At 36.5% G+C, this 13,209-nt stretch overlaps 1 protein-coding gene across 3 annotated transcripts in view; it reads left to right on the plus strand.

The window, feature by feature from the left end:
• The window catches only part of SLC12A2 (solute carrier family 12 member 2), a 56,370-nt gene that overhangs the window by 15,714 nt on the left and 27,447 nt on the right, over nt 1-13,209 (plus strand). For all 3 annotated transcript variants that reach the window (XM_074933167.1, XM_074933170.1, XM_074933168.1), the window contains exons 4-10: nt 452-547; nt 1,893-2,032; nt 3,521-3,631; nt 6,673-6,781; nt 7,214-7,341; nt 7,430-7,514; nt 11,271-11,419. In XM_074933167.1, coding sequence (XP_074789268.1) covers nt 452-547; nt 1,893-2,032; nt 3,521-3,631; nt 6,673-6,781; nt 7,214-7,341; nt 7,430-7,514; nt 11,271-11,419 — 818 coding nt within the window. The remainder of the gene's footprint in view (nt 1-451; nt 548-1,892; nt 2,033-3,520; nt 3,632-6,672; nt 6,782-7,213; nt 7,342-7,429; nt 7,515-11,270; nt 11,420-13,209) is intronic.

Raw genomic sequence — 13,209 nt, forward strand, 5'->3', positions numbered from 1 at the left:
TACCCTTCTCAAAACTTTAACAGTATGAAGTTACTTAGACTTTTTCATATAGCTATAAGATATGTAATTTAAAATTAATATTTGTAAGTCTTCATTCAACTGTAGAGGTAAACTTTTGATCTCTGGCTCTTAAAATCTACATATAGACTGTGTAGTATAAAAAATTTTTTCTTCAGAGGGTTAACCAAGTACTGGACTGCAGAAAATCTGCAAAAGGCAAATGTTTCCTTGAAGCTCTAGGATACAGCTTTTACCCTGCTGATTAAAGAGAACATTTACCCACTTTTGTTTGTATCCTGGAAACTTCTCTGTACAAAAGGGGAGTGAAGAAACCTTTTTGTGTATCTGTGTTGTATTTGCAAGGCTTAGTTCTTTGAACAAAGTTAAGTTGTAGATTTTTTCATTTTAATAGTGCTACACTTACACCTTTTCTCCCCTCTTTTTCCAAAAGGTCTATCTGTGTTGGTTATTGGAATGGCCACTGTTGTGACAACTATTACAGGCCTGTCTACTTCAGCAATAGCCACAAATGGGTTTGTAAGAGGAGGTAAACCTACTTTGATAAAGCTTTTAAACCTTTCATCACTCTGAAGTGTACACTTTAAGGCTGGAACCTCTAATTTATTTTCCTTTATTTTAGCATTAGGGAAAAAACAGTATGGATGAAATGGAGGGAAGAGTTATTTTTTGGAGGAGCAGAGACTTCCTTATGTTCTGTATTTGACTAAGCAATCATTTATTTAATGGAAAGTCAATAATTAGCCCACTAATTTGATTTTACTAGTGGCTTGCTTTTCCACTCTGAAAGAAATATTATCTATTCTTAAGTTTTGGAATACAAACATTTTTAGAGATACATACCCAGGAATGAATAGGATTTTAATATTCTCCTGCATCTGCACTGGTTGATTAAGTGTGTACATGTGTTCTTGCATGTGTTCATGTCCTGAAATAAAAAACTTGTTAATGAAAAAATGCATCCTGTAAAAGGATAAGCTATATCTATATAAGAGCATACAAATGGTCATATTCTTGTTCTATTTAATATACAAAAATAAATTCTCCAAACTTTTGATTATCTCCAACTTCCCTGAGGGTGATGGTTTTCATTCTCTTTCACAGTTTGTATGCTGTTGTCAGCAATTCCTACAAATTATTTTTTTAGTGGTTGATGCCTTTGACATACTCTTAATTGCTTCATGATATTATAAGACTGCTACTAGTAGAAAATGTGGTGTAATTAAAATAAAGGATTACAAAATTCTCTTGATTTAAGAATTAAGCTAAAAACCTCACTATCACAAATTAAACAGACTCAACTGGAAGGATCAGTGATGAATCTTAGCATTATGTCAAGCTTAGTTTCTAAATGCCCTTTCTTTTTTTTTAAATTGCATTATGTGTACTGGATTTGCTTGTTCTTACGAGAGCCTTTTTCTGTTTTAAGAATAATTTTATAAATAATACTTCATTAGAAAAGCTGAAGGGGAAGAACTGTGGAATAAAATCGGAGTTATTCCTATGAAAATCTTACTATGATCTATGCACAAATTTTTTGAGTAGTTTGAAATAAAACCCCCAGTAATACTACTGCTCGTGTTCTACAATTTGTTTTTTAACCACAGAATTGGTTGCATAGCTGAATAATATGATGTGGTACATGAATCAGGTGATATTTTCAACTGGTGTCTCTTCTTAAAAATTGAAATATATTCCTGAAAATTCCATGCCTGTCCCTAAAATACAGAATTTTGGCTGTTTTCTAATACATCAGGGAAGGTGCAGGAATAAATATCATCTTGTCCATGTAAACTGTAAATTGCTGATGACTGTATATTCTTAGACTCCTTCATGTAGTGTTTTTCTGTCTTTTCTACTTTATTTTCTTTCAGGAGGAGCATATTACTTAATTTCCAGAAGTCTGGGGCCAGAGTTTGGGGGCGCCATAGGTCTGATTTTTGCCTTTGCCAATGCTGTTGCAGTAGCAATGTATGTTGTTGGCTTTGCAGAGACAGTTGTTGAGCTGCTCAAGGTATATGGATGGTAGTGGTTATATTGATTACACTGTTCTTTATTCAGGTTTGATCTGTGATCTAATCATAGAATCACAGAATGATTTGGATTGGAATGGACCTTTATAAAGGTTATGTAGTCCAACTGCCACTCAGTGTGCAAGGACATCTTCAACTCGATGAGGTTGCTCAAAGCCCTGTCCAACAACTTAGAATGTTTCCAGGGATGAGGCATCTACAGCCTCCTTGGGGCAATCTTTTCCAGTGTTTACCACCCTCATGGTAAAAAAATGGTCTTCATTGTATCTAGTCTGAATCTACCCTCTTTTAGTTCAAAACTGTTACCCCTTGTCCTGTCACTACAGGCCCTGTTAAAAAGTCTGTCCCCATCTTACAAGTGCCCTATAAATATTGAAAGGCCACAGCAAGGTCTCTCCAGAGCCTTCTCTTCTCCAGGTTGATCAGCCTCAACTCTTTCAGCCTTTCCTCACAGGAGAGGTGGTCCATCCCTCTGATCATTTTTGTAGCCCTCCTCTGCCTCTGGACCTGTTCCAACCAGGTCTATGTCTTTCCTGTACTGAGGACTCCAGAGCTGGACACAGTACTCCAGGTGGGCTTTCACCAGAGCAGAGGGGGAGAATCACCTCCCTTGACCTGCTGACAATGCTTCTTGTTACGCAGCCCAGAATATGGTTGGCTTTCTGGGCTGCAAGCACACATTGCTGACCATGTCCAGCCTTTCATCCACCAGTAACCCCAAGTCCTCCTCTGCAGGGCTGCTCTCAATCCCTTCATCCCCCAGCCTGTACTGATACTGGGGGCTGCCCTTCCAGTTCAAAGACATGGAATGAGGTACAAGGTTACTACTGGTGTCAAATTTCTCCCTGTGAAAATAAATTATGTAATTTTTGGTAAGGTCCAAGCTAGCTGTTGAGAAGAGTAGCAGTACATATACATGATGCAGAATCATAAGTTGTTAATGCTGAGATTCTTATTGGTGAACTGTTTCTTCTAAGTGATGGTCATTTATATTAATCTAATTTTCAAAGGAGTTCTGCTTATTAAAAACAATCCCTTAAGTACAACCAAGTATTCTTTGTGTAATACTGAAAAGAACTCAACCATACTTTTTGTAGATGGGAAAAAGTTTGGAAAACACTGAAAGCATCAATAGTAATAGTAAACAAGAAGTAAAATACATGTATAGGTGCAAGATGGTAGCAGTTGCTTTGCTAGTTAATCTAATTCTCTGGCAGTTGAAGACAGGCCATTCTTTCTGGGGATGAGCTATGAATAGAAATGATCATTTCCATTTAGAAGACTCAGTGATGTAAAACAAGGCAAAAACCAAATTACTTGTGTCCATACATGGAATTCAGGATATGAGTAAATCTGTGCTATAGAGGTTCAACTCTATTAATAAATTATAATCAATAAAATGCTATTCTTCAATAGAGAAGAAACAGCTGATAAAAGTGTATGACTTTTTTGTTTGTTTGTTTTGTTAGGAAAATGGAACGTTGATGGTTGATGAAATGAATGATATCAGAATCATAGGAGCTATCACAGTGGTTATATTGCTGGGCATTTCCGTTGCTGGAATGGAATGGGAAGCAAAAGTAAGGAACTATCACCTTTTCTTCTCCGTTTCATAATCTTGATTCCATTTTCCACCTCAACTATTTGATTTACTTTTAATATATTTAGTGCACTCAGAATTGCATGCATGGAATGTTAGAAGTCGGTCAGTGGGCATTTTTTATGTAATAGCTCTGTCTAGCACTAGCATATGCAGGTCTGGACAGCATTTCAGACCTTAGACCACTTCGTACCACTGGTAGTTTAAGCATCTGTGAGAACATTAAAACCAGCATAATCTACTCCTAATGATGCTGTCAAGTAGGTTAGCGGTATTTCCCTCTTCTGGGCAACTACAGCACAACAAAAAACGGTAAGAGCATTAGCATGGGAATTTTCCCTCACTGGGAACTTCACATGAGCTCTGTGGATGGAAAACAGAGGGCTGGAGCTGAAGCCAATCTAAAATCATGTAGTTTTTGCTAACTCAAAGCCAGTATTGTCACCTTCCCTTCCACTGTCTTCTGGTTTTGTTTTGACTTGGAAACAGCCAGCCAGTGTGAAGTCACTAAGCCCAACGTTGAGGAAGGCTGTGAACATTAGTGGTGATGAGTATGTTAGAGGGGGAACCTACTTTCCTCATGTTTTTGTGGCTGCATGGTCTTAGGTCAACTCTGACTGTGGAAACAACAGGTACAGATCTTAGGATACCTAATATAGAGGTTGCCTTATTATTTTTCTGTTCTGTGTTACTAGGCAGTGTAGTTTGCTCACTATTTCCTGCACCTGGTAAGCTTTTTTCAGAATATCTATCCAGTGTGCTCAAACATAATTGAGAAGAGCCTCACTTGGTCTCCCCTCCAATTTGATACTTGCTTCACAATAGCACCTGTTTTCTGCAGTGGGAGGCAACTGAAGGAGCTTCTTCATGTAAGTGTTATAAACTGGTATAAAACAGTATCTTATGCTCCTGCATCAAGGTGATGGTATTCAGAATCAAAATGAGTTTTTTCTCATTGTTGCTTCCAGCTCTAGAAATAGGGATCGTAGAAAAGGAAGGAGAGGATCAAGTGCGTTACTTGGATGTACCACAGGGAGAAAAGAATCTACAGGAATTTACTTTGGCATTGTACTTTAAAATTAAACAGTGCACTTCTGTAATAGTTGTTTACCTTCCTCAGGTAGTCCTTCACTGTAACTTCAATCAGTAATGGTGTCTTTATGCATCTGATTTCAAACAATACTGTTCCCCTTAATCTCAACTGTTTAGTTTTTCTTCTGAATGAATTGGTTGTTATTAACCCTCTGGCCACTGTCACTTAAAGTCACAAGAAATACCTTGCTTTTGCTCTGTAGCATGAGCAATTCTGTAACAATAGCTTGCATAAAGATGCCACTTTTGTTTAATGTCTCTGTATCAGACCTTAAGTGTGGTATCACTGCAGCATCATCCTTATTAAGAATTAGGTAGCTTTCAAAAATCCCACGCTCAGTGCAGAAATCAAGGCTTGTTGGCTTGCTTTCTGAAGCACAGAAGGCAGCAGGTAGGAGCAGTAGTAAAAAATCGAACTTGACAAGCGCTTTGTGTGGGTTGACATACAACTTAGCATAGCAAAACACTAATACTTCCCCTTGAATAAAGTATCTATGATGTTCTCCTGTGCCTTTGGCATGACTTAGAGAAAAAATGGCCATAGAAAATGAGACAAGGGGAATCTAAATTAATGCGTTTGAAGTAGATCTGAAAGTTAAGAAAGACTGGGATTCCAGAGAAGCCTGCTTAAAAAATTGCTTTTCAGAGTTTGTGATCTCTTGCCACTCAGTCATGTTCTTGTTCTTAGAGTCTTAGAAGCCCATTCTTTGAGACTTTTGAATGTAAGGAAGATACTCAGAAAATGCTCTTAGCTTCAGGGAGAAGCCTACGTTTGTTACTGGATAAATCCACTTGTGGCAATTGCTCTGTTGTAAGCCAACACTGAATTCTCTGGGCTTATTGAAGACTTGTAAGCACACAGTTGCATCCTTACACCTCTCATCTATTCTCTAGGCTTGGCCAAAGACAGTTCTAAATAATAATGCACGAACTGGTTTCTTCAGGTGGTCTTCTAACTCTGCTCTTGTCTGTCATGTTACTTATAACTGTAGTGCCCTGTTTTGAAAGGCTGTGTGAACTGAAAACTTTCTTCTGTAACAATCAGCAAGGCCACAGTGCTCTTCTATATTAAGTTCTGATCCTAGGCCTGAAAAAAAAGTCGAACTATGAATAGCTTCCCCTGAGCCACTGGCATATGCCTCTATAAGGAAACATAACACAAAAGGTAACAGGGCAGTGTGGTGGCTTATTTAAATGCAATACCTGAACCATCTCCTCAGTGCTTAGATTTATCTTACTCACACTTTTGAGGCATTGGATGCCTCAGGTGTGCATTGGATTGTTCCAAGTGTAGGGTTTATACTGGTTTTATTGAACAGTCACTAAAAATCTAGGTTGTAATGAAAAAAGTCTCAAGAAGGCTAGAAATTAACAAGTAATTGTAGTAATCTGCAATTTAATTTCATAAGTAAGGTTCAAGAACAGGAGAATGTAACAATTATCTAGTCTGTTACATAAAGTAGTGAACAAAAGCTTTTTTGATTCCTGATGTAATAAAATTCTTAGTAAATATCACATACTAAAGTATAAGGCAAAGTATGATGATTGTGGTTAATAAGGCAGTACATTTGTGTGCATTTAGCTGTGGGTTTTCTTGTGAATGTCTTCAGTCTATTCAAATCTATTCCTTCTTGAAAGGCTTAGAAAGAAAAGAGTTTTTAAATATTTTGTCTTTAGAAGTGTGACTTTGTGGGGCACGGTAATAATATTCTCTTTTGAATGGATGTTAAACTTGCAAATTATTCCTATTTCTTTATCAAAAATCTTGGTACATGTTCTCTCCAGCTTGCCTTATTTATTTGTGAAAAACAAACTGAGAAGACTAAGCTGAATTTGGAATCAAATATTTATATTTTAGAATATAACATTGAAGCTTCAAAACTGTAAAAGAGCAAATTCTTCTGTTTGACTGCAATCATTATGTTTCAGGCACAAATAGTCTTACTGGTGATCCTCATACTTGCTATTGGAGACTTTGTCATAGGAACATTTATTCCTTTGGATAGCAAGAAGCCTAAAGGTTTCTTTGGTTATAAAGGTATGTTGGAACAATTAGTATTGTAGACAATATCTTTGTAAAGAGGAAACATGCTATCGTAATTGTTAAACATCTAAAATAGCTTATAGTCCTATTTAATTACAGAGATTTTTTTTTTTGTCCTGAAGTTTGTTCCTTAAAGCTATTGGGCCAAAACTTGGTCCTGCCTGCTGAATATCAAATATTTTCAATATTTAAAAGCCAGATGATACTGTAAGTACTTTTTCTGTTTCTAAAGGCTATTTAAGTTTACTGTTTTGGCTTTTATTTTGAGTAGAAGTGATTAATCGGGCCTTAAATGTTGTATGCTAAATTTTAAGAAGGTTGTACAGCTGTTGATCTTCAGCTTTTTCATGGTGCTGATAATGGCTGGAATGGGCTAACACTGTAGATTCTATATGAATATTGATAGATTTAAATCTTTTTATACAGCTGAGATATTTATGGAGAATTTTGGACCAGATTTCCGACAGGAGGAAACTTTCTTTTCTGTATTTGCTATTTTCTTCCCTGCTGCAACTGGCATACTTGCTGGTGCAAATATCTCAGGTGATCTTGCGGTAAGTAGTGGATTATCAAACACTGTTCACAAACACTGCGTATACATTTATGCCTCTCATCAATGTCCACTTGACATTTTTCTTTCAGGATCCTCAGTCAGCCATACCCAAAGGAACGCTGCTGGCCATCTTAATTACTACATTGGTTTACATAGGAATTGCAGTATCTGTAGGTAAATAGAGAATATTTTTTAACTTCATCATTTCACATTCATTCTGAGGGTGTGTTTTGTTATGGTTTATGTAATTCATCATGTAAAGTCATTATGTAATTGACTTTCAGGCATGGGAAAGTAATAGCCAGAGATTCCTAATTTTTATTGTTGGAGGTTCAATTTTCAGTTGGTTTTTATAATTTCCTAAAATTAGTGATATATTTCTATGGCTAGTGACTGCTTCAGACTAAAGATAACAGAAGAGTTCATATTGCTGATTTGTTGCAGTAATTTATGTTAAAATATTTACAATTTAGCATTGGGATAATCTCTGGATTAGAAAATTGTGTTTTCATAAAATACTCATGGAACAAACACCTGTATTGATTTGAAGATGATGGTAGTCAGGTACTTATCTGAATTGAATTGTGGGATGGTCAAACAGCTCTTGGGTGAGGATGCAAAAGCACTAATTCCTCAGTAGAGGGAGGAGAATGAGTGGTACTTTCATCTGGCCAGCCCAGTTCAGAAGTGTCATGTTCAGAAATGTCTGTAGTTTTATTTTCATGTAGAAAGAGGAGAAACAGTTGTAGACTGCTCTGAGTATAACCTTTCTTCCTGGTCTTCCCCACCAATGTGACTGGAAATATTTTTATTTGTGTCACATAAATTAGTTTCTGGCAGCAGTAGTCAGTTTTCTTACATGAAAAACCTTGCCTTATCTTAGCTCTGCTGCCTTTTGAATGAAATTCTTATTTGTAAGAGTACCATTGATCTTACCACTAATGATACTTCCTTTTCAAAGATACCAGTCTTGCTAGTCTGCCTCTGTTGGCTAACATTTTATTGTAGCTCTGCCAGATAGTTGTTCTGTAGTGATTGTGCTTTATGCAGCATAATGACCTACGCTTACTTTCTAATTAAATTGACTGCATGGACCTCTGCTACCAAATTCGAATGCTTTAGAATTTGAACCCACGTGAGAGGAAGGTGCTCATTAATATTAAATGGTTAATGGAATACTCTGATCATCTTTCAAATGTGAAAAACCTCTTTTTTCATATTGCAGAAGTTTGCAAAACTAACTGAACATGAAACTGATGCATCAGAAATGTCCTGCCTTAGTTGTCTCATTAACTTACACTTAAAATTCTGCTGGTTAGAAAACACCAGTACTATTGCAGAAGTCAGAGATTGTGATATGAGTGAAATACGGCTTTTTTTTGAGGCATTGGGTATAAAGGATATTTTTATTCCTTTCCCCACACATTGTTACCCACTGTAAGTTTCTAGAGTAGTAATAAGTCATTAAAACTTTGAAGGGGCTGGTAAATGTCTCTGAGCAGTCATGCCTGAAGGGGAAGATGATGTTCTGAATTTAGCTCAGTATTTGCACACTCTGTAGTAAGAAGGTTGTGAAACTAAGTAGAGGAAGATTGGAAGAGGAAGATTGCTAGTCCTACTACTAGAGCTAGGCAGCCTATTTCAAAAAGATAACAGCTGTGTGGAGAAAGTGTGCAGTTTCATATTTTAGCAAGGGACTAATGCAGATGTGCATCAGGATGAAGGTAGGATGGCAGGATGAAGATTGCATAAGCAACTTTTGTATCAAAATTTTTGAAAGACATATTTCAAAGAGCAGTATTTATTCCTTTAAAACCAAGAGAAGCGCTAACAAAAAACTTCTGAGTAGGGTTAAGACATGCTTTCTGTAAACAGGGCAGTAAAACTAATGAGAGCCTAACTGTGGCTGCTTATAACACTGAGAAATTAAGCATTCTCAGCTGCAGTCTGAAGCATTTAAGGCAGTGTCTCTGGAATTCTTGCTGGTTGCATGTAGTTAGGCGATAACTTGATATAGATGGTCTGCTAAATTTAGGCTTACAGCGTGGCAAAACTTTAAATGACTTTGGCAGGGATGTCCTTATAAATGCCTATGAAAAGGTAAAATCCTGTTTTTTACAGGAAAGAAGACCTATAGGTTCTTAGGGAAAATATTGCCAGAATCTTATAAATAAATAAAACTTTTCTGAATGGGGGTTAAATAAAATGTCTGAACTCCTACTTATATCTAAGTATCTTCTGCTGAGAATGGAGCCTGCCCAGCTGGCTTATGTCTGCATTTTCTCACAGTAAGGCTCACATTAAGATTGTTCATAGTGCTGTTGTCCCTTTCTGTCATACTTTGACTCTGTGTGTGAAAGACCTGCCAGCCTGTTGGATCTAAACTATGAAAAAAGGAATAAGGAGGAGGAAGGCTGTGATAGTGCATTGTAGCTATTTAATGGGTTGCTCAACTTAATGGGTCTGCCACTGCAATCTATTACCAACAAAATGTTATTTACAAATTGTTCAACTAGTAAGTATACTGTCACATCCATTATATACTGCTTGAACGGCTGGGGCAAATACTTGTGTGGTGGAAGAGAACCTTTTTCTCATACAGAGCTTTTAATCCCATTTAAAACTGAAGAACAACAGAAAAACCCAGCCCCTGCACATACCCACAGGAAAAGCATAAGACAGGTGATCAATATAGGAAACTTCCTGAAATTTAACCAGTTCGGCTTAATAAGAACTGAAAAATAAGTCTGGAAAGTGGAAAGATTAAGTGATGTCTACCTACCAGGACCAGGTGTTATTGTGGACTGTTAATCAAGTTCTAATGGTTCAGAAGCAATCTAAATATAATACAGGTATTTAGGAATTCAATTTCCCAATGAGACACAAATTATATAGATAATAGGGATTGTTACCGGAGAAACTTAAGCTTGCAGCACGTATATGCCCTCCTTACTTGCAAATAGTTTAGGTCCTCCATAGTCACATCGTTCTGTTCCCAGGAACTCCTTGTCTTTCAAGTTCCTAAAAGACCAAATTAAGAGAATTCTACTGGCTACTGCTCTATAGACTTCCCTCGTCTCTTCCCCACTCTTCATTTAATTCCTCTTCCTGCAAATATTTGGTGATAATCAAATAGTTTGCCTGAACTGATAAACCACAGAGTGTTAAATAATGCTTAGTCTGCTCTAGTTTGTCATTTTTGTGACCAGTGAAATTACAAATAATCATAGATTAATTGACAACAGCAGTTTAAGTTATAAACTTAATTATAAAAAATGTGGTAGGAATGGGACCATGTGGCTTTGTTTTTCACCAAAAAACCAACTTAAAATACCACAGTCACATAGGAGGTGACTTGTTTAAGTGTTGGAAACTGCCTTGCATCAGGTTTTCATGACACTATTTTTTTTTCATGTCTGAGCCATATTGACTGGAAAAGAAAAAACAGCAATGCTAAGCACACCTGTCTACATACATACATCTATATATACACTACAAAAATGCATTTCTCAAAGAAAACTGACAAAAAGAGAAATTATAAAATCAATGGTGCATAATACTAACTTCAGTTAAAGAGCTGTGTGGAAACTTACGATTCAGAGAAATATGTTGAGCTAGAATTGTGCTGTTAAACTTTTGCAAGTCTGTTAACGTTTTCCTCTGTACTAAAATTTTCCTTTTCTTACTAGACTTGGATTTATTAAAAAACTGAGGATCATCTCAGACAAGAAAGCAATTAGTTTGCTTGTTTGTATTTGTTCTTCATAGTGAAGATGTGCTTAATGTTGAAATTCATTAAAAATGTAAATGCTATATTTTAATGTTGCTGTGTGAGTATGCTTACATTAAAAGGGAATTGAGCTTGATACGTGTCCTGAAATTCAGGTTCAGTCTGTTAATGACTTTTTTTTATGATTGTGTCCACTCTAGGTTCTTGTGTTGTGCGAGATGCCACAGGGAACATTAATAACACCATTGTCACCGAGCTGACAAATTGCACTACTGCAGCTTGCAAATTAAACTATGATTTCTCATCCTGTCAGGCAGGGTGTCAATATGGGCTGATGAATAATTTCCAGGTATAAAACTTCCTCCTAAATCCATTTATTGGCTTTTTTGTTTGTTCTTTTTTTGAATTGTTTATTAAGAAAAATCATAGGCTAAAAATGCTTATCTCCATAAACAGAAGGTTTATCTGCAGTAGTTAAATTGTACACTCTAGCTAGTATGTTGAAGAGTAATGTAACTATGTTAAACTTTAGGATGTTTATACACAGGTGGTATAAATATTTACTCTTCTTCCAAGTAAACTGCTTAGGCTTCTTTGTTTACATATATGAATGTCATCATTCAGTGATGTGGATAGTTCAGTGGCGATGCACAATAACCATGGGTAGCCTCTCTCAATAACTTGTTCCTTAATTTTTTTAATTTCTCAGAAAGTATGATGACTTTATAAGAATCTTCTACATACTTGACACAGTATCCTCTTTAATGGCAACAATGTTGTGAATTTTCATAAAACCTGATGTTACTGTATTTAAAAATCCCCTAGAAGTCATGAGATAATTAATTTTCCACTTATACTTCATAGGTAATTGGGGGTGTCCATGAGCTATTGGTAAGGGTTTGGAAGAAACCAAGGAAAATATACTTATTGATAACTTAAAATTGCTCTGTGGTGGTCCATTTTTGCCCTGAGTTTTTCTAATAGGTGTACAAAAAGTTGGCTAGATATTAAGCTGGAATCCAGTAATGAAAAAAGTGTCTAGCTTGTGGGTTTTGATGAGAAGTACATATGGTACTGTACTTCTTACATGTACTATTTACTTCTTAGGCTGACAGCCTCACCTGAAAAGCTGGGTGGAAAAACTCTTTTGTACATGCTGAAATAATGTTGCAGTGCAGACTGGTCTATGAAGAGTAAAATGTAATTTGAATGACTGTGTGACCTTACTTTGTTTTGGTTTAGAAAAAGTCTCTATTTAGAAACACTAAGACTTGCTCTGGAGGGAGTATTTTTTTCTGCAAAATCTGATTACATTCTCATTTATTTAAACTCAAAAGAACCAGTATATCATCAAATGTACAGCTGAGACTAGCATAGAGCTGGTTTCCTCTGATTGTGTCTTTTTCTTCAGTCATAACTTTGATAAGTCTACCATTTGGTCTAAAGAGTACTTCTATCCCAGATTATTCTTGCTTCTCTATGTGGAAAAACTCATGTGTTCCAAATAGGAAGAGTCACTTTCGAGGCCAGGAGCTGTACAGAGAATGCAGTGCCCCTTATGCCCCCTTTCTTTTAGGGTTTTGAAAACTTTGTCATGGATACTGCAGAGCATCTCTGGGCAACTTGCTGCAGTGCTTAGCCACCTTCTCTGTCGAATTCTGTTGTTCTAATACCGAGTTTGTCATTCCCTTGCTGTTTGTTTTTTTCTCTTTTCTGCATAGCTTTTACAGAGTCTGAGTCTTTTCAGAAGACATCAGAAGGAAGTGGTTTGCAAGAGGGGCTGTCCACCTGTAGATAAATGTTGTCATTTTTCTAACTGAACTGCCTTCAACTTAGTAACTTTGAATGGTAGCTGTAAAGAGATTTTCTCATATGCAAGTCTCATGGGAGGGGGCAGGGGGGCTTCCAAGCTTGTGTGCCTCTTAAACTATTTAGACAAACATAACTTATTTCTGTTGGTTAAATAACTGAGAACAAATAACTTCACAAACATAAATAAATCTGTAAATTGAGGAAAGATTGTTGGATTTGTCTTAGAGTTTGTAAGCATGCAGGTTTGGATGTTGAAAGTGCCATCTTACATGCACAGTAACTTTATCACTTCAGTATCCTTTGTGCTGTATTTGGTTCTTCTGGCAA

Source organism: Athene noctua, chromosome Z, assembly GCF_965140245.1.
Source record: "Athene noctua chromosome Z, bAthNoc1.hap1.1, whole genome shotgun sequence".
Taxonomy (NCBI): domain Eukaryota; kingdom Metazoa; phylum Chordata; class Aves; order Strigiformes; family Strigidae; genus Athene; species Athene noctua.